This window comes from Pygocentrus nattereri, chromosome 4 (genome assembly GCF_015220715.1).
Source record: "Pygocentrus nattereri isolate fPygNat1 chromosome 4, fPygNat1.pri, whole genome shotgun sequence".
Taxonomy (NCBI): domain Eukaryota; kingdom Metazoa; phylum Chordata; class Actinopteri; order Characiformes; family Serrasalmidae; genus Pygocentrus; species Pygocentrus nattereri.
Genome location: NC_051214.1, coordinates 21347380 through 21369597, shown reverse-complemented (window position 1 = coordinate 21369597; position 22218 = coordinate 21347380). Strand labels below are relative to the sequence as shown.

Here is a 22218-nt window from a genome sequence, read left to right as displayed (position 1 = left end):
TAAAACTGCCGTCCCGTTGTCATATGAACAGACCAAGATCAACTTGAGTGCAATTTTTATTGGGTTTAATAAAGAAAATTACAAAATTGTCAAACATGCTTTATATACAAAAGATGATGCATGTTTATGATCAATACTGTTTCTTCCTGCAGGTGGATTAGGAGTTATGGGGGTTCGTGGACGCTTTGCCAGATGAAGCAAAATCCAGAAGTACTGCATTGATTTCCGTCGCTACTACAACACAAATTGTGACTGCAGCCGAGACGCTACTTCATGTGTTTGACTATAACCATTTCCATCTATGTTAATGCATGTGGGTAGCCCACAGCATTGGTTGGTTTTTATATGGATACAATAAAGATTTCTTTTGATAGAAAGTCATTGATATTTCAGTGTGACAGAATATCACTAAGTGTTTAGTTTGTGTTGGCAAAAAGGGTTAAATAAGAAATCAACCTCATTTTTAAGGATCTAGTTTTACAGCCTTTGTGTTTCTGGGCATCTGAACCAGCTCTTCGCTGATTTTTGCTTCCCTGGTCCATCCCTGGGGGTGAGAATCACTGGTGTGTTGCCTTCCATCTTTAAACTGTAGTACTTGGCTGGAAAAGAGAACAGCACGGTATTAGTGGTGGTTGTAATTGTAGTAATGGTACATTTGTTCACTATTCCCAAATATTGTAAAAAGTCATGTACAAATTGTAGCGATTAACTGCTCAGTTGCCAGGGGTGGCTAGTTAAATTTACTCAAGTACTTGTACTTAAGAAAATATTGATATATTTTGAGTATTTTCAAATCATAATACATTTACTTCTCAAGTATATTAATGAGTAAAGGAATCTGGGTCATTCTACAGAAACATCCATTTTTGTGTCCCTATGGCGTTTACAGATATTACACACACAAAAAAAATACAATTTATTTATATTGTAAAACAAAACTTAAAAAAAAAAAAAAAACAATTCCACCTTCTTGAGCCTCAATTTATCAACAGTGGTAAAGTCAATCATAGAACTCCAAGCACCACAGAAGAGCTTGTCCTCACAGTCGTGTGTGAAGGCTGAGGCCATATTTTAAAAGTTTTCTGCAATTTTAACTACAAAAATCTACACAAGGCTATGAAATATATATGAATTAAATGACAGAAATAAAACAAATAAATATTATAAAATATATGACTCCCCAGGAGTCGTGTCACTGGTGTTACTGCGTAACAAAAACTTATTTTTGAAGTAAGTCACACTGATGACGCTAGCCAGTCCTATCCGGCCCGCAAAGGTATTTTAATTTGCCATTAATATTGGCCGGTTTTGCAATGCAATGTAAAGTGCTCTGACTCTCCTACCCCGACAGTCTATAGAACAGCCGTTACACCTGTTCTACACAGATCCACACCAGTCATATTATTAAAATGCATTTCGGCTGCATTTCAACCAATATAAACACATCAGTTCAGCAGTTCAGAAAAAATGAGCCGAAGTCAAATAAAGGATACCAGGTGTCCTGTTTAAGCAAATAGGAAGGTATAAAGGCCTGAGCACCTGGGGGACAGTACTGCATACGTCCAGTGTCCATCTAATACAAATCTCTATATTTAAATTTTTGCATATTTTAAATAACAAATGGTCAGTTTATGGTAAAATACAACATTATTTAAAAATGAAAAAAACATTAACACTTTCTATGAAAGTCACCTTTGCAAGAATGCATTCATAAGGTGTTATAAACATGGCTATAAATATTTATAAAAATGCATTACACGTTATAGCCATGCTTATTAGCCATTATAAGTACTGTTTGTAACAAATCATAAGAGCTCATAAGTTGTATTTGTCTGCTCTAAGTAAAGTGAGGCGTACTGTACTAAAGCCTCCTCCAGTGTTAAGAGTGAGGCTTCAAGTTGAAGGATTTACTGAAACACTAAAACATCCACAATAAAGCTCATTACAGGCTTCAAATGTCAGAGTTTAAACTAGTGCTGCCATCAGTGTTTCACCCAATGTGGGAAAGTCAGTGTACACCACTGTTAATGTTCACCACCGTTAGCCTGGCACTAACTTAACACTGCATATCCAATAGAACACCAGCAGAAATGAGCATCACTGTACTGTAGTGTAGTTTAGGGTTACAGAGTGAAGGGTTCTAGCGCTTGACGTTCGAACCAGTGAGGGAACAAATTACAATGACAGCACTCGACTATCTCGCCTCTCCCTCTCCAGGCCTTCACTCCACAGTGACTTCATGCTCAGTGTGGTGTCAGAGGGGGGTCGGGGAGGGGCTGACAGGTACTTGGTTTGCTGTAATGTAACTTTTAAAGTGAGACGCTGGGTAAGAAAAGCTCACTGTAGCAGTGATTCTAGGCTGGACGGCCTGTTTGGAGCATCTGAATATTCAAGACTGAAGCAGCGAAGATGCAGCTCTAACAGCCCCAGCACTGAGAAATAAAACATTAAAATCCCAGATAAATAAACTCTGCATTTGTCCTTAAACTCTCCAAGCTGGGACTGACTTCTTTGGCACTGACAGTATAACATGTTATTAACACTATTTGTAATGCATTATATTAACAATTCATAATGTATAATAAACATGGCTATAAAGAGTAATTCAGTGTAATTCATTTTTACAAATATTTATAACCCTGTTTATAATGCTGTATGAATGCATTATAACATGCTTATAGATGCTTACAAATGTGACATTCATAGAAAGTGTTACCAAAACCTTTTTTTTCTCCGGCCCACAGATTTGATGAGATTTTTTAACATGGCCCTTTTACTGGTTGAGTTTGACACCCCCGATCTAAGAGTTACTTGAAGTACTTATGCAGTTTTTGGGAGCCTCGTGTTTTGTTAGTGACAGCATGACCAGACAGTATGATCACCTCTCGTGGGCTTTTGTTGGTCTGCCAGGTTTGTACAAACTGTCAGATTCCTCACCCCACCCAAACCTCATGGAGACCCCAGCTAGACATGATTTCAGAAGTCTGGAAGAAGCATGGCTGCGTTCCAAAATATGCACAAATCATTTTGTAGCTTGAGAAATCCTGAAAATGACACTCATTCCACCATACAGCAGTTGTGAATGAGCCACAAAGGTTTTGGAAAATGTAACTCGGTTGCGGAAACATGTCAGGGCCAGAGTGGAGGTGCAGCTTAACTCACTCCTTGAGAAAATATAGTATTTGTGTCCGTCTCCTCCTGTAGACGGCACTGACACAGCTGAGGTCACAGTGGAGGGAAACCCTCTCCATGTCTTTCTGATGTCGATCTCCTGTCCGAGTTCAGGGTCTGAAACAGAGAAGTTCAGAGAAGTGATTTATTTGCCAGTGTGCCATAACAAAGACTAACCGGGTTTATTTTGCATAGAATATCAGGCGTGAAAATGTTTCTGGTAACGGGTAACAGTTGGGGCCTGTCCCCCGCAACTTCCTCCAGCTCATTCCCAGGGACCCCAAGCTGCTCCCAGGCCAACTTGGAGATGTAATCCCTCCGGCTGGTCCTAGGACAACCCTGTGGTCTCATCCCAGTAGGCCATGCCTGGTACATCCCCACCAGAAGGCATCCAGGGGGCATCCAGATCAGATGCCCGAACCACCTCAAATCTTTCCTTATTATTGTTTTATGTAATTATCATTTACATGTGGTTCTTCATATAAATCTGGTTAGTCGTCACCATTTTAAAAATTAATTCTGCTTAATTAAATGTTATTTATTTGTAAGTTAATACATGAAATACATTATGCTTTATGCTGCTTAAGAGATTGTTTTGTCATAGTTTTATAATAAGGCTTTGACTTAAAACTGGCATGAGAAGTACAGAAGTGTCCTAAGACAAAGTAGTCTGCACCACTATTTCATCATTATCAACAAAAAACATGTTGGTTCACCGGTCACTTTAGATAGTAAATAAAAGGACAATATTTGCACTGTGGACATTCTGACCCCTGGTTCCTATCACCACCACTGTAAAGAGTCACTCCACAGGGCACCATTTCACATCAAAATACTCTGAATGATGGAGAAAACCTGCTTTGAGTTCTTGTGAGCCAACATGCAAATTAAAAGATAAGTGACCCCAAACTTTTTATTTTCTGGAAAACCAAAGTCTTATTGAAAGTTACAGTGTGTTCTCTTAGTCTCTTTGACATCTTTGACATAAAACATTGCCCACTCCCTCTTGCAACAGTGCCCCCACCTCCACTTACCCTTTAGCCTTTAGTCCCTGTTTAATGTTTTTCCCTGAGGATGCCTGGTACTAAGCACTGCATGTGTGTTTAGACTCCTGCTATGAGAGAGGAGAGTCCAGTGCCTGTTACCTGCTTGCCTCTTGACCTTCTTTGATATTGTGTACACAGCTGTTTTCCTGCCACATTGAGGTGTGATGCGGTAGCTGTATCTTTGAGCCAGTCCACCTGCAGACAACGAAACAGGAATTAGCATCACCCCAACATGTAATCTGCTACATAGTGCACAAAAAAGTTGGGACTTCTGAAAACCACTGTCTATGAACACTGAACAAAAGTCGCTGGTTTAGGGGGGCATTAGTACTCATAGCATGGGTAATGTGCACATCTGTGAAGCCGCCATTAATCCTGAACAATATATACAGGTTTTGGCAACATATGCTGCCATCCAGATGACGTCTTTTTCAGGGAAGGCTTTAATTATTTCAGCAAGGCAATGTAAAATCCCATTCTGCCTGTATTATAGCAGCATTGCTCTTTATTAAAAGAGTCCAGGTGATAAACTGACCTGCCTGTAGTCCAGACCGGTCACCACTGAGAACATTTGCAACATTATAAAATTAAAAATATGACAAATGAGTCCCTGAAACTGTGGAGCAGCTGAATTCCTGTATCAAACAAAATTGGAAAACATTTCACTTTCAAAACTACAGCAGTGTCTCCTCAGTTCCAAAACACTTACAGAGTGTTGTTAAAAGCAGAGGTGATGAAACACAGCGGTAAACAGGCCCCCGTCCCAACTTTTTTGGAATGTGTTGTTGGCATCAAATTCAAAACGGGCAGATATTTTTCAAAAACAATACAATTTCTCAGTTTCAACATTTGATATGTTGTTTTTGTAGTTTTGCTTTAAAAATATGGTTTAAATGATCTGCACATCATTGCATTTTATTTTTATTTGCATTCTGCACAGCATCCCAACTTTTTTGGAAATGGGGTTGTAAATGTCAGTTTAAGCTAGAGTTGTTCAAACTTTTTTCAAAGCCAGGATGGACCTTATCAAAATACCTGAGGGCAAAATATTATTCATAAATGTTTTTAAATATTCAGTATTCAAAATATGACAAAACACAGACATACAGAACAAGTTATATTAATAGTACAAACTGTTCTGATAAAAAGCTGCTTTAGTTGTTTTTTTGCCTTGTCCTCTGAATATTATGTCGTAATGTCTGTTCAGCTTTAATAATGTGTTTTAACGTTAAACTCATTACAGTCTCTTGACGTGTGAGACACATTTGTTACAGTTCTTGTTGAAAAAGTCTTCCATCGCTCTTAAAATTTCCCATGTCAGCTGCACTGTTTGTGTGGTCATGACTAAATGCCATTCAGTAATTAATTTGCAGGTTAATCATATATTAATCACAGGTTTACAGCTTCGCTGCCACAGTCAAGTGAAAGGAACACCTGCAGCATACAGGCTGGAGGGCACATTCAGCCCTGGGGCCGGACTTATGCACCCCTGGTTTATGCAAAATGCCACGCATGTTTCCTTTCAGGAGCAGAAACTGCCTTTAAAAATGCTACAATGGTAAACAACCCATTGACCCATCATTCGCATAATGCTAATAGACTCCTAGTGGCTTTGATTCACTATTAACTATGAAGTGTTCCTATAAGTTACTCTGTGATTTGACCACTGATGGAGGTGAAAGCAAAATCATGCTGTTTGAACCTGTTTTGAAGAAAAACACGGACTCCTTCCTGCTCCGGTACTGAGGCATGGACAAAGCAGCGGTGATTTGACCACTCAGTCCAAAGCCCGCACTGATGGGTCTTGGGAATCCAGAGTCCATGATGCCGTTCTCAAACCTCCAGTAGTTATCGCCCTGCAGGACACAAGTTTCAAAATCTAAAATTCATGTGGTGGTTTCTTACGGAGGTCCAGGACGGCCATGAGCTGGGGCTTAAATTTTCTGGATTGTTATCTTGAGATAACAAGATAAGAAACTTGCCACTTAATAACGATTTTGTTATCTTGAGATCACAAGATATGTAACGTGTTATTTCAAGATTACAATTTTTTCTTGAGATAACAAGATAACAACTCATTATCTCTAAATAACAATCCAGAAAATGATAACTACCTCCAGGTATCTCTGGATGTCTGTATTTACTGAAGCCATAAGCTGTTGCTATAATTTTCTGGATTGTTATCTTGAGACAACAAGATAAGTAACTCGTTATTTCAAGAAAACAATTTTGTTATCTTGAGATAACAAGAAAATTAACTCAAGATAACAAAGATCTCAAGATAATAAAGTTGTTATCCTGAAATAACAAGATAAGTAACTCAATGTTTAAAGGTAACAATTTTGTTATCTTGAGATAACAAGATAAATAACTTTTTTTTTCTCAAGATAACAACTTTGTTATCTTAAGATCACAAGACAATTATCTCAAATAACAATCCAGAAAATTATAACTTCCTCATGGCCTCTCTGGTCTTCTGTAGTTTCTTGTACATTACTCTTTGTGACTGGTAATGTTTAACAGCTGATGGTGGGCTAACCTTGAAAAAGTAGGTCTTTCCTTGGCAGTTACAGCGAGTGTAGACAGTGTCAATAGGAGAGGGAATCCCCCACACGTCTGTGATTCCCAGAGGAGGCCCAGGGTTCCTTCTGGAGTCCAGTGTCCAAAAGTAGTGTCCTAGTATAGAGCAGTAAGGGACACATTTAAAGTACTGAGAAAACGTGAATGTATGTTCGATTTATTGGGAACACAGCAGTGTTGTTGTGACATTGAAATCTGCACGGAAACTAAAGAGCAGCCGTTTGGCACTTACCTCGGAAAACCACAATGGTGCCATTTCTGAGCGTGGTCAAGCCGTTGACTGGACGCCCACTACAGAGGTCCGTGTCGTTGTTGGCATCTGTGGAAAGGAGACTTTTGTTTTTTATATAATTCATAGGCAACTGCAAGAAACACGGCACAGTGTGGACTGGAATTCAGAATTTGTGGGCAGTCTTGTTTTCAATGATGTGTTGAGTTGCTATAAATGAAATGCTTGATTCCAGTCTTTACGTATTCATTTCTGCTTATTTAAATGTTACCAGATTGAAAAAATACAGGGTGATTCAAAAAGATTCATCTGATTTCAAAATGATTAATTTCACTTCTAAATCATTACAGATTAATGCAGTGAACTGTAAATGGTTTAAATCAGCATAAAGTTTATGTAATTGTACAAGGTCTCAGTCTGAACCTACTCCAGCTGTACGGACATCAACACCACAGTCACTACAGTGAGCTTGCCTCAAGGAAACTGCTTTAGAACAGTGTTCCTCAACCCTGGTCCTGGAGGCCCACTGCCCCGCACTTTTTAGTGTTTATTATACTCCCAACACACCTGATCCTACTAATCTGCTCATTAACAGCCCATTATTCAGTTAAAGTGAGTGTGTTAAAGCAAAAAAACGCACTTAAACCTACAGGGCAGTACCCCTCCAGGACCAGGGTTAAGGAACACTGCTTTGGAACATCTGACAACCCAACTAGGCTAAAGCATTCCCACAACTTTGGCTGTGGGCCCACCGGATTATTGGTTGTTTAAATCAATACAATCATAACAATTCATGTAAAAGTACCAGATGTTTAAAATATCTCAAATGTCTAGTGTATGTTCTCCTTTAGCAGCTGTAGCCAGTCAGCAGCAGGTTATTTTATATGTTCTTCACAGAAAACGAACAAAGACCAAGAATCTGAGGTTGAAATAATAATAACTCGGGCAGTTCTCTGATCACTGGTCCATCATAGCAGCTGTAAGTTTTGTTCATGTGAAAGTTATCCGTTGCTGATCATCATCGCAAACAACTGGTAGCTATGATTTGATGACATGATGGGTTACGAGTTGAAGGCATTGAGAAAGCACCAGTGCAAGTAGAGGAAACTGGACTGACTTACCTGCCTGATAATCCTTAGCACTGCCCTCATCAAGAACCTTTTCTGGTGCTTTGGTTGGAGAAGGATTCACTTTCTCAGAAGCAGGAGTAGCAGAAGGAGCTTTTGTCGACAGGGAATCCTTGATATTTTCCTGTGGTTTTGTTGGTTCGGAAGCGCTAGGCTTCTCTGTTGGGTCCAAGTTGGTGGCGCTCACCCTTTCAGAGGTTGTGTTTTCACTGGGCTCTAACTGAAGCTGTTCTGTCTGGGGTTCAGGCTTTATCTCTGGGGCCAACACTCCTTCATTCTGGTCTGGGTTTGTGGGTTTAAGCTCAGTTGAATTAGAGGCATCAATTTCAAGATCATTTGGATAAGCAGTCGTTGGAGAAGTGATTTTGGGGTCTGAGGTACTCTGAGCGTTTGTTTGGGCATCCTGGCCAGGTTGCTCAGATGCCGGAGTGGGGCTTAATCCGGCTGCCTGTGCTGGGCTTGTGGGAAACAGAGGCTGATCTGATGGCTGCTGGGTGGTGGTGGGCTTAGTGGAGGTTACCAGAGGAGGAAGAGTAGGAGCTGAAGAGATGGGAGAATGCTCAGATTCAGAGGCAGCCTGGGGGCTTTCAGGGTCTTCTTCTGGTAGATCCGCAGGATCTGGTAGATCCTTCAGATCTGCAGGAAGTACAGAAGAGGAAATACTTACAGACGTGCTTCTTAATCCTGCTCCTGGGAACCACTTGCATGCATAGTTTCACCTATTGTCTGCCATAACACACCTGATCAAGCTCATGAAAGCTGTGATATTGGGTTGATGAGTGCTGAGGTAGGTTATATTTGAAACTATGTAAAACAAAGGGTAACAGGATGAGGACACACTGACAGAAGAGAGAGCAGTGGTGGACAGTAATGAAGTACATGTACTTAAAAAAAGTATTGTGTACTCAAGTACTTTTTCGTGTATCTGTACTGAAGTTTTTTCATTCTGGGCGACTTTTTACTTTCACTCCACTACATTTCAGAGTCTAATATCTGACTTTTTCCTCCACTACATTTTGAGAAATCTGCCGTTTCTTTTGGTTTCTGTGTGTATAAAAACGTAACATGTCAAAACGAAAGAAGCGCAAAGCAAGAGCACCAATCAGGGCACAGCGGTCACTTTGTTTAGAGCTTGTTTTGACCTGTTGGTCATACCGACCCAGTGCAGCACACGGTTCAACGTCAGAGCAGCAGCGTAAAATTTTGGGAGAGTCTGTTCAACATAAATGATGAACTAACCTAACTTTGTGTAAATAGAGCACAATATAGAAATATGTCCACATATGCAGTCGTGACTGACGCGGCTTTTTTCTGAATTTATACAAACACCATTTCATTTTATAGTAAATTAGTTTGGGCTGGTTTATGTTTATGAACAGAGACCTACAGATCAACATAGTAAAGGAGCTCATTTGTGATCCTGAGTTTAAAGCCAGTTTTTATTCAACTTAAACTTGGAACTAAGTTGTAAATAAATCTGAAACTGAAACTTTGCTTGTGTGTAAAAAGTGATTTCAGAGCCACTCGGTTCTCCCTGATGGAAACTGTTTACCTTCAGTGTTTTGTGCTTATGATCATTTTAATAGACGTCAGCGTCACTAATTAATGACGTTCTATTAAAAGACTGGTTTACCAAGAGAGACGCTGGAGGATTTTCACCTAAAATGAGTTCATGAAGCGAGTCTTGTTATAAAAATGATAACAGGACATCAGAGCCATAATTACTCTTTTAGTACTTTTACTTTATACTTAAGTACATTTGAAGGCAAATACTTTAATACTTTTACTCAAGTGGAGGTCTAAAGGGAGGAACTTCTACTTTTACTGGAGTAATATTTTACCTTGGGTCTCTACTTTAACTCAAGTACATGGTTTGTGCACTTCATCCACCACTGCATGAGAGTTGCAACATCATGGTACAGGACGGTGGAAGAGAAGCACTGATCTCTGTTGCCGTTTATTGAAAACAGAAAGAAATGATGCTTCTCTGACCGTTTGCTCATGATGCCATCACCTGTTGTCTCTGTAGGAGGAGCCTGAGTAGCTTGTGATAGGGAGGAGGAGTTGGTTGCGTTTGGTACTAAAGCACTCTGCTCCTCAGGGAGATGAGGGCTGCTTTCCTCTGTCTCTGCCAGCTCTGAAGCCTCCTTCACCACTTCATTCGTCTCAGTGTCAGCCTCAGGCAGGACAGGGGGAAGTGTTGGCTCGATTTCAGCAGGGTCTATCGCCTTGTCTTCAGGAGCAGCTGAGGGCAATGGCTCGCTTCCACTGGCAACCTCTGGAACAGGGGCTCCATCAACGATCACTGAAGTCAAAAGAACATACGTAGTGCAGGCCAGAGTGTTATAAAGCATTATAACTGGTGCAGAAAACTAATGCAGCGGTAGTTGAATTATAGAAAGAAGAAAGTAGAGAAAAAGAAAAGTCAGTGGACATTTTTTTCTACAGACATTCTGGACGCTCAGCGGTTCTTTTATATCTCCTGTTAAAGCTACACACTTTTTAAAAAAGACGTTTTGTCAAGGATTCTTTAAGTAAAGGCAATAGTTCATGAGTTCTATATAGAACCCTTTCATGCTCAAGTGGTTCTTTGCATGGTGAAAGAGTTCCTCAGATTGATTGAGACTGTGCTGTATACCTTTGATCTATATAGAACCAAAAAAGGTTCTTTTATTGTTACAAGCTTGACATTATAACAACAGCATGTTACCGTTGTCGGAACAAAACCTCTTGTGTTAATCCAAAATGTTAACTTTACAGGAGAAGGAAAAAACTTAGTTTAGTTATAATGTAAGTCAATGGAAACAGACATTTTTCCAAGTCATTTTGGGTGGTTTCTTTTGGGCCATTCATCATGAAACTTACACACAATGTAAAGGGTAACAGGTGTTTTATGTCAAATTATGTCAAAAACTGAAAAATGATACATATGGAATCATGTACAACAAATTCTCCATCAATCTGAACCACTTCACCATGCAACAAATCATTTAAGCATGAAATGTATTCTATAAGGAATAATGGTTCTAATGGTTCTTTACTCAAGAACCCTTATAGAACCACCTTTTCCGTCTAAATGGAAGAATAGCCTATCTAACCCAACAGTTAATCTGTTCTGATACTTATGCTCAACTAAAATACGTTGGTCTAGACAATTGGTGATAATAAAAATAACAATTTAAACTTTACTTTATCTTACCTCCTTCATCAGGGTCGTAGTCATCTAAACCAGTTACCAAGTGAGTATAAGAAAAAGCAGAAGTGAGAAACATTAGAAAATATATATTATCTAATGTATTCGTATTTTGAAATGATGACATATACTGAAATATTGGCACAATGTCTCAAAATAATAATTTACTATGTCAAAATATAGACTTAATATCCTACAGTAATAACTTTTTTTCTGAAAATATTGATTTAATAATAATGATTTATTATTCCTTAAAAAGTTACTCACTTTTTTCAACATAGTACACCAGAATTTTGATGTAATAACTGAAAATATCAAGGAGATAATTTACCATTGAGAGAAAATAAGCCATTGTTTAAAGATACTACATCAAAATTTTGACAGTTATGCAATAAACAAAGTACTTTAAAAAAAATCTTAAATGTTAAATTTCCTCTTATTAATCCCACAACAGGAAAATCTCCGCATTTAACACCACATACACACAAGGGGGCAGTGAGCACACTTGCCCAGAGCGGTGGACAGCCCTATCCACAGCGCCCGGGGAGCAGTTGGGTGTTAGGTGTCTTGTGCAAGGGCACTTCAGTCATGTACTGTCAGTTAAGGGGACTGAACCAGCAACCTTCCTCCCTAACCTCCAGCCCACGACTTTACACCATCAGATTTTCTTGCAGCTGTTTAAATGCACTGATCAGACACAACATCATGACCACCTCCTTGTTTCTACGCTCATTGTCCATTTTATCAGCTTCACTTACTGTATAGGTGCACTTTGTAGTTCTACAGTTACAGACTGTAGTCCATCTACTTTGTTACCCCCTTTTACCCTGTTCTTCAGTTGTCAAGACCCCATCGACCCACCAGAGCAGGTACTATTTGGGTGGTGGATCATTCTCAGCACTGCAGTAACACTGACATGGTGGTGGTGTGTTAGTGTGTGTTGCGCTGGTATGAGTGGATCAGACGCAGCAGTGCTGAGAATGATCCACCCCTCAAATAGTACCTGCTCTCTGAAGGTCCATGGGGGTCCTGACCACTGAAGAACAGGGTAAAAGGGGGTAACAGAGTATCAGAGAAACAGATGGACTACAGTCTGTAACTGTAGAACTACAAAGTGCAGCTATACAGTAAGTGGAGCTGATAAAATGGACAATGAGTGCAGAAACAAGGAGGTGGTCATGATGTTGTGTCTGATCGGTGTATAAACTGTATGTTAAAACAAAGTGAATGCGGTCTTGTTGCCTTTGTAGATCCCCAACAATTTGCAATATACTGGTGAGAAACATTTTTCTGCATTGTGTTTTGTTTCTGTTTTTAAAGCTCAGCTCAATTTAATGGGTCCAAGAGGAAACATCAAAGTTGGAACAGAGTTCGACGTTCCCTTCCGGAACTCCCAAGAACTGCTTGACTGGTAATGCTGAGTAATATTGCACAATTACCCATGAGTCACCATTCTTTGACTCTTTCTCTGCTCCTCCCTCCCTTTCGCTGCCTCTGTTCCATTCAGTGATAGTGACTTTTCTTCCTCATGTTAGTTTTGGCTTTACTTCAAGTAAAGAGACTCGATCTCGATCTCGCCGCTTCTCCTTCTGGGTGCTGGAGCCTATCCCAGCTGTTATTGGGCAAAAGGCAGGATACACCCTGGACAGGTCGCCAGTCCATTACAGGGCAGACAGACACATTCACTCACACCAAGGGGCAATTTAGCACATCCTAACAGCATGTCTTTGGACTGTGGGGGGATAACCGGAGAACCCAGGGGTCAACAGCATGACCCACCACGCCACCGTGCCACCCTTAAAGGACATAGTCTGAGCTAAAGCCAAAATTGATTATAGGCGCCAATTAGCATTGTGTGAATTTCATGTTGTTAATTGGTGACCAGCTTTCATTCGCTGGTAGCCACAAGTGAAATCAACCTAAACCTAGTCAATATATCTAATATTTCCCATTTCAAGATTGTTTAGAGCTCATTAGATGATTATTTAACTTATTTTTAGAATTTCAAAACCTAAAACTAAGTAAAATAATTTCATAATGAGCTTTAAACAGTCATGAAATGGCAAATATTAGATATATTGACTAGGTTTAGGTTGATTTCACTATGAGGGACCAGATCTGACAAAATGATAAATAAAATTCTAAATAAATGACTCGGTTAATTAATATATGAATTTCAATAGCAAAGAATAACAATAAGAAATCTAAAACTACCTAAATATTCATAGAAATAAATATATTAATAAATGAAACCCTTAGATGAAATAACCTGTTTGCATTTACTTGCATGTCCATTTAGTGATGACTCATTGTTGTATTTGTTTATTTTGTTATTTGTTTCTTTATGAAAATATTCTCTTTTTTATTAATTTATTTCCACAGCTATTCATTTCTATACTTATTTTATTTCTCTATTTGTTTATTTCTGTATTTCCTTGTCATTGTGATAATTCATTTATTATTTTCATGTTAAATGAATTCAATTAATATAAAAATATTAAATAAGCAAAGATAAATAAATTGAGAAATATATAACAGCATAAAACTGAAATATGCATGTAGAATTGCAATTAAAATAAGCAATATATATTTATTTGGTTGTCTTTACTTATTGATTCATTTACTGAATCATTTATTTTTAGTTTTTTTTTTTCACTGTCAGAACTGATCCTCCAACGTTTTAAGTGATAATAAGCCAGATTATCTCACTATCTAGGTGGATAAGTTTGCTTGTTGTAAGAAATACCAGTACAGAGAGATAATCTGACTTACATAAATCACTTAAAACAGGTAATCTATAAATCTATAAATAAGTAAAAAAAATCTTATAATAACATTTTTCTATTGGGAAATATTAGATGAATCAGGTAGATTTAAGAACATTTAACTTGCAGTGTAGCTTTTTTGGTGGAAGCATTTTTTAAATGACTTTTTGCAACTGGACAGATTTTCCTTTTTCCCCCAAAGAAAACAACAAAAAAAACACACAAAACTTGAAACTTTAAAGAGAAAAGAGGACGTCACCTTCGGGTGCCACCGTGGTCGCCGGAGGATCGTTGGACTCTTCCTCTGTAGAACATTCTGTCAGTCGTTTTAATGAGAGACCACACATCAGCAACAGCATTTGTGAAACATATGAGCAATGAAATCCATGATTAGTGCATGATTGAGTTATTGGTAGCAAAGCTACAGTAATTATACCTGTAGGTTTGTTACACTGCGAGTTTTGGCATAAGCTACTGGTCCTTTGTGGTGAGTCTGCTGTGCGCTCTGGCTGTAAAGCCGTGTCTGTGATGGTCACACAGATACACACAGGTAAGATCGTCAGAACAACCCAAGCGTGGCCTGTAATGCAATCTGCATGCATGCCTACAGCAGAGGTCCAATCAACAGACCCCCCCTCGACCCCCAGTGGTGGACAGTATCTAAGTAAATGTAATTAGTTTCTGTACTTAAGTATTTTTTCGTGTATCTGTACTGAAGTTTTTCCATTCTGGGCGACTTTTTACTTTCACTCCACTACATTTCAAAGTCTAATATCTTCCTTTTTCCTCCACTACATTTTGAGAAATCTGTCGTTCCTTTTGGTTTCTGTGTGTATAAAAATGTGACTCAAGTACATGGTTTGTGTACCTCGTCCAGCACTGCCGACCCCTAATCATTACCAATACCACCATTTTTCCATTTTAGGTTTGTGAGCCTGGATCTTTACGTATTATTTACCTATTTAAAGCGATTAAGAACCTCTCGTCTGTAGTAGAGATGGCACAATACCATTTTTTCTTTTCTCATATTAATATTAGTATCTTACAGTAGTCCATTAAGGCCAAACAAAGAAGTTTTGTTTTTCCAGTGTTGTACTACAGCGCCTGGGGTGCAGCTGGGCGTTAGGTGCTCAAGGGCACTTCAATCATGTCCTGTCAGTTAAGGGGATTGAACAGGCGACCTTCTGGTCACAAAGCTGGTTCCCTAACCTCCAGCAAAATACACCGATCAGGCATAACATTTTGACCACCTCCTTGTTTCTATGCTTATTGTCCATTTTATCAGCTCCACTTACTGTATAGGTGCACTTTGTAGTTCTACAGTTACAGACTGTAGTCCATCTGTTTCTCTGATACTTTGTTAGCCCCTTTTACCCTGTTCTTCAGTGGTCAGGACCCCCATAGACCCTCACAGAGCAGGTACTATTTAGGTGGTGGGTCATTCTCAGCGCTGCAGTAACACTGACGTGGTAGTGGTGTGTTAGTGTGTGATGTGCTGGTGCGAGTGGATCTGAGTAGTTTTGTTTTTTCCTCCTTCCTGGTTTCTGGCAACAGTCAAAATGCTTAAGCAGTCAAAATGTTGATGCAGAGTCTCTAATTTTCTCAAAACAATTACTTGTTTTCGCTAAATACTTAATTAACATGTCAACAATGTTTTTTTCCTTGAAATATCTTTCAAATTACTGACTTTAAATCTTGAAACAATGACATGTTCTCTTATTGACTTAACAATTGACTTAAATATTGACTTACCAATTCAAAATGATGACTTTTTTCCTCAAAACGTTGACTGTATATCTCAAAAAAGGACTGATTTTCTCAAAATATAGACTTAATATCTTGCAACAATAACTAATTTTCTTCATATTTTGAGATATTATAACTAAATAATGAGTAATTAAATTGAAAGAAATGGATAGTATAGTAAGTCTTTAATAAAGATATTAAGTCATTAATTTTTGTATTTGTTTTAACATGGAGGACCAGATCAGTCCAAATGAAAAATAAATAAAAATAAAAAAAATGACTCAAGTTAATGAATATATGAATTATAATTGCAAAGAATAATGATGGTAAATCCAAAAATACATAAATACTATATATAGAAATGAATGAACTAAATATAGAAATGTCTCAAGAAAGGACTGATTTTCCCAAAATATAGACTTAAATATCTTGAATTATTTTCTTGAAATATTGACTTATTTTCTTTACATTTTAAGATATTATAATTAAATGAGTTACTAAATTTTAAGAAATTAAGTCAGGATAGTAAGTTTTTATTAAGGATACTAAGTCATTATTTTGGAGGACATCGTTTTTATATAAACCCAATATTTTGACATAGTAAGTCATTATTTTAAGAAAATAAGTACTTATTTTGTTAGTCTATGCTATTAGTACCAGACACTAAGTCATAATTTCTGCAAAGTGAGTGAATATTCAGTATATTCAAAATCAGTTACTTCTAGATATTTAGTCAATAGCTTGAGAAAATATGCCATTATTTCAAGATACGAAGCTTCCACTGAGCTTAGTATGGAGTATCCGCCCATGTGAGTGTGTGCTATTTCAGACTAGATTAGTTACAACATTGGATCTGATTAATTATTATTTCCCTCCCCTGTCCAACCCAACATTGTATGCTGATATCAGCCTAATATTGATATCTGATATTGTATTAGTGCCATCTCTGATCTGCAGCATAAGAAACAGCATCCAAGCACTGGTGAATTGAGAATATCGCTGTTGTCGGAAGAAAAACCTCATTTCTCCAAAATGGTAACTTTACAGGAGAAGAAAAAAACCTACTCTACTTTTAATGTACGTCAATGGAACCAGAACTTTTTCCAAGCTATTTTGGGTCATTTGTTTACATCCATTCCTCATGAACTTTACACACAATATAAAGAGTAATAGGCAGTTTCAAATTATGTCAAAAGCTGAAAAATTGAGATACTGTTTATTCCGACAGCAGCGATATTATCAAATACTGCATATATACAAAGCAGTTAGTATGTGTTAGTTCTGTAAGAAATGCTTTTGATGGTATAAAGTTTGCTTGTAAATCGTTACATACAGCAGTCGGGACTAAGACGAAGTTGGAGACTTACCCTCTACTGTGCACTGCGCCTCATAGTCTGGACAGCACTGTTTGAATTTAAAACACTCGATATCACAGTGACACTGTCGTCCTCGCTTAAAAAGCTCCCCACATCGGCCTTTACACGAATCACCTGGGATCACAGCACAGAATGACCTTCTGTCAGTGCCACGGTCAGTGTTAAAGGCCCAGTCAGGTCTAATTGAGTGTTAAATAACAGCTTTGAAGTAGAAACAAACATCGGGTCATTCTACAGAAACCTGTATTATTTATATTTAAAGATAAAACAATAAGTTAAGTATAACAATTCCACCTTCTTGATCCTCAATTTAGCAACATTGGTTTTTAAATCAGTCATATAGAATTCCAAGCACCACAGAAGAGCTCGTCCTCACAGTCATATGAAGGCTGAGGCCGTATTTTCAGGTTAAAAAAATCAATTTTTCTGTATTTTTACAGCAATAATCTATACATGACTATGAAATATATGAATTAAATGACAAAAAGAAAACAAATAAATATTATAAATATAATGTCACATAGCAAAAAATCTGTTATTTTGAAACATGTCGTCACTTGGCTTCCTTTAACCTGTTTTCTGAGGATCTATGAAGAAAAGCACATGGTAAGTCCACCGAGAAGACACGTGTAGGTTCCCTGGTGGATTTGTATAGTGAGTATATATTTGTGTTGTAGACATCATGACCCCTGGTTCCCATCACCACCCCTGTAAAGGAATCTGTAAAGTTTCTCTGAGTGACTTTGGTTACATCTTAACAACTGAACTCACACACACACACACACACACACACACACACCACAGCCACATCGAAGCCGCTTCTCCCTCAGGGTCGCGGGGGGATGCTGGAGCCTATCCCAGCAGTCATTGGGCGGAAGGCAGGATACACCCTGGACAGGTCGCCAGTCCATCACAGGGCAGACAGACAGACAGACAGACAGACACATTCACACTTAGGGGCAATTCACCATGTCCAGTTGGCCTGACTGCATGTCTTTGGACTGTGGGGGAAACCAGAGAACCTGGAGGAAACCCACGCAGACACGGGGAGAACATGCAAACTCCACACAGAGAGAACCACAACTGAACTACACACAACTGAACTATGCAGAATTCCCCTTTAATACAGCTGAGTTGTGCTACTGAGGCACAAGCTCCCATTACTTGTTAGTCCAAGAGCTCCAGTGCAAAAGTAAAGAAGGAAACTTCAGAGACAAAACATGTCTGGGTTGATGGACTAAATTTGGGGTAAGTACAGAACTGTGAAAATGTCATTTTTCAACAACTGTTCTTCAACTATTGCTACAAACAGCCAACATCATTTAACCTGCAACAATTTCAATAACCTAAGATTTCAATAACCTAAGAATAGCTTCATTAGTTTGCATTAAAGTCCTTGTACACTGTTAGAAATAAATGTTCTATGCAGAAACATTTTTCGTTCATCAAACAGTACAAACAGTGTAAATGTTCCCTCAAAGCTCCAACAGTAGTTTTAAGGTCTGATTGTGAACCTTAAATTAGTTTTAACAGGTGAAAAGTTGGTATTTGTACCTTTTCATAACTGAAAGTTTTAAAACAGAACAGTAGAATAAAAGCCTGGAGGCGAGGCAGAGTGTGTGGAGTTAGTACAGCATAGAACATATCATTTCGGTGGATTATGGTTCAGTTATGTTCCCTGACTAAAGGTACTAAGGTACTGAGATGAACCATTGAGGGAACCACCCCAGTGACAGGAGGGACACTGCCCCAGTCACAGTTTAGTACCTTTATTAGAGGGTGTAGTTACTCAATAATAATCCTTTGTATGAAGTAAACCTGGATTATTAAGGGGTCAACAGAACAATCCTCGAATCTAGAGTAATCAGACCGAGCATGGCTGTAAATGTGAGCATATATATGATGAGAGACCTGTTCACAGGTCAAAGCAGAGGAAACTAACCTGTGGTACAAAGAGACTCGTAGTTTTTGCAGCACTCTTTGTGTGAGAGACACTCATAGTCACACTGGCATGCATTTCCTCGGTAATACGCTTCCCCACAACGGCCTCTGCAGCTTTCTGTAAATCACAAAAATAAAACAGAGTGAATGATACACATATGGGGAGCAATGCACCTAAATCTAAGACTAATGGCAAACTTATTTAGAAAGAGGCAAAAAGTTTAGAAATAAATAGTTACTTTTGATCTTAAGCCACAAAAGTGAGAGAGGCAAAAAAGAAGTCTTTATTGAATAATCTTGACTTATGTTATATGAATGTAATGCAGTGTAGACACAGTATAAACATTTATCCTCATTCATAGTTCATCTTCTTGGAGCACACCATTTAAAGGCCATCATAACTGGGGTACAAATAAGGAGTTTCATTCTGAAATGCATTAAAAACTTTTATTTTTTATGATATACACTTTTTGATAGTGGACTTTACACATACAAGTAAAACATGTCTCATCAGATTTACCTAAAAAACGTTACTTCATGTAGTAACAAGTAAATTAACTAGTTTTATTCAACCTAAATAAATACTTGGAACAATTTTTAAATGTATTTTTCAAGTTGAATAAAACTAGTTCATCTGCTTGTTACCAAATTAAAAAGTATTTTTAGGCAGATCTGACGAGACACTTTTTACAGTGTGATTAATACCCTCATTCTTAGAGAAATAGAAAGGTGATTTCCATCACACCGCTGTCATTCTTTTCAAAAATTTCTTATATCCAAAATTTATACAAATAAATATACATGATTTTGGAATGAAAGTCTATAAATATAAGGTGGCATTCAGGCCACACACTCAGTTAACACTGGGAAAATATATGTTCTTAGTATTGATTTGTTCTTGGAATCAATTTTTAGTGCAACTAAAACTAAAAAAGCTTTTTTTTGCAACTAAAACTAAAAAAGCTTTTTTCCATGTGTTGCTCATTTTACAAAAATTGCCGAAAGGGCAAATAATAATAAATAATAAAAAAAACTACACTATAATATAAAAAAGAAACATCTAATGTGAAGGAGTCAGCAGCAAACAACAGTATTCACTCACAGTAAAAATGATTCCTTAACACTTGAAATCATTGTAATATAGTCTAGATATCTAATACTTCTCATTTTGAGGTTGTTGTAGAAATATTTTAAGATTATTACATTTATTTCTAGATGTTTTGTACTTGTTTGAAGTAAATCTCACTATATTGGCAGATAATTTTTCTTATTTCAAGCATATTTCTTAAAATCTGGAATATACACTGTAAAACGTGTCAGATCTACTTTAAAAAATTATTTCATGAATTAACTGGTTTTATTCAACTCAAAAAACTACACTGATTGAAAGAGTCATTCATTCAGTATTTATTTAGGCTATTTATTTATTTAGTGTAACTAAAACTAAAAAATAGCTATTTCCATAGCATTTTTGCTCCTTTTACTAAAATTGCCAAAAAGGGCAATATCTTTAATAAAACACTACACTATAATATAAAAAAAAAAGGTGTCAGCAGTAATTATCTAACATAGTATTCACTCACTGTAAAAATGATATTTTAACACTTGAAATCATGGTAAATATAGTCTATATATCTATTATTTCTCATTTTTAGGTGCTTGTAGAAATATTATATGATTATTACACTGATTTCTAGATGTTCTGTACTTGTTTGAAGTAAATCTCACTATCTTGGCAGATAATTGTGCTTATTTCAAGAGTATTTCATAAAATCTGCCGATATACACTGTAAAAAGTGTCTCGTCAGATCTACTTTAAAAACGATTTCATGTGGTAACAAACAATTGAACTAGTTGTATTCAACTTAATAAAAACTACACTGATTGAAAGGTTGAATAAAACTAGTTTGTTACCACATGATGTCATTTTTTAAGTAGATCTGACAAGACACTTCACAGTGTGGGGATCAGTTCACTTAATAAAATCACTTCAAAGTAAGTTACATAATCTTATAATAAGCTCACAGCAATCTCAAAATGAGAAATATTAACATATCGCTGCTGTCAGAACAAAACCTTGTATCTCCATTTTTGATGTTTTTCAGTTTTTGACATATTTTAAAAACACCTGTTACCTTTACATTGTATGTAAATTTCATGATGAATGGACCAAAACAAATGGCTCAAAATGACTTGGAAAAAATTCTGGTTCCTTTGACTTACATTAAAAGCAAAGTAGGTTTTTTCCTTCTCCTGTGAAGTTTCCATTTTGGAGATACGAGGTTTTGTTCTGGCAAAAGTGACCGATTTAAGATGTTTTTGCACAGCGTTTTACAGCACAATAAAACAGATTGACTCACTCTGGGCAGAAGAGCAGGCGAAAAGCAAACACGCTAACAGTGGCAGAAGATAAGAGCTGGTCATCTCTGCAGTGTCCTGTGCAAATAAAGTAGACAAGGGTGAACAGTCAGTCTAATATGTCAGTAAAGTTGAGAGTTAACAGAAGGTTGATGCTTTACCTTAAATCTCTTTCTCTGTGGCAGATGGCTCTGATGGCTCTGATGGCTCTGATGGCTCTGACGGCTCTGACGGCTCTGACGGCACTGATGGCGCTGATGGCACTGCAGAGGGTTTTTATAAGGGGAGGTTGTGGTGTAATTCCCTTGGCTCAGGTTAGTGTGTATCTGGTCCAATTCGACCATGAGTGTTAAATCTGTAATGGTCTGGCCAGTGACGGAGCAGGAATCCGACACTTCAGACAACACTGGACGTTACCCTCCTTTTCTGAGCAACAACTGGCATAGATTTCTAAAAAAAAGGGGAAAAAAGCCACAATGATTTACAGACAGTACCAGCTGACAAGCTGACATCACAGACTAGTCTAGTCCTGACGTGGTTAAAAACAAAATGTTCTACTTCACTGGCTCGACTCCACAGCGTTGAAGAAAGAGGATCCACACACAAGTTCTTCAGTTCAGAGTTTTAGTGAGGACAAAAAAGACACACAGTGGAGACCCCACAGAAAACCTTGTATTTCATTCATG

The 22218-nt window shown here is 37.7% G+C and overlaps 2 protein-coding genes across 4 annotated transcripts in view; one reads left to right on the top strand and one right to left on the bottom strand.

Moving 5' to 3' along the window:
• tprb (translocated promoter region b, nuclear basket protein) overlaps positions 1-381 on the top strand; it is a 55135-nt gene extending 54754 nt beyond the window's left edge. For all 3 annotated transcript variants that reach the window (XM_017722444.2, XM_017722446.2, XM_017722445.2), the window contains one exon: positions 153-381. In XM_017722444.2, coding sequence (XP_017577933.2) covers positions 153-196 — 44 coding nt within the window. In that variant the 3' untranslated portion in view covers positions 197-381. The remainder of the gene's footprint in view (positions 1-152) is intronic.
• Positions 39-21982, bottom strand: prg4b (proteoglycan 4b). The gene is made up of 14 exons (XM_017722447.2): positions 21694-21982; positions 21535-21610; positions 19176-19292; positions 17225-17347; positions 14371-14427; positions 11353-11376; positions 10168-10458; positions 8148-8789; positions 7030-7116; positions 6757-6893; positions 5920-6073; positions 4317-4412; positions 3163-3288; positions 39-599 (listed from the first exon to the last, which is right to left on the bottom strand). The coding sequence occupies exons 1-14, from the start codon at positions 21874-21876 to the stop codon at positions 478-480; spliced, it is 2235 nt and encodes a 744-aa protein (XP_017577936.2). The 5' UTR covers positions 21877-21982; the 3' UTR covers positions 39-477.
• Between the last annotated feature and the right edge of the window lie 236 nt (positions 21983-22218).

Coding starts and splice junctions, on each gene's coding strand:
- prg4b (XM_017722447.2), bottom strand. CDS start 21,876: ATGGTCGAATTGGACCAGATACACACTAACCTGAGCCAAGGGAATTAC. Junction 8,790..10,167: donor TCCTCCTACAGAGACAACAG/GTGATGGCATCA, acceptor TACTTCCTGCAG/ATCTGAAGGATCTACCAGAT. Junction 6,074..6,756: donor GAAAGACCTACTTTTTCAAG/GTTAGCCCACCA, acceptor TGTGTCCTGCAG/GGCGATAACTACTGGAGGTT.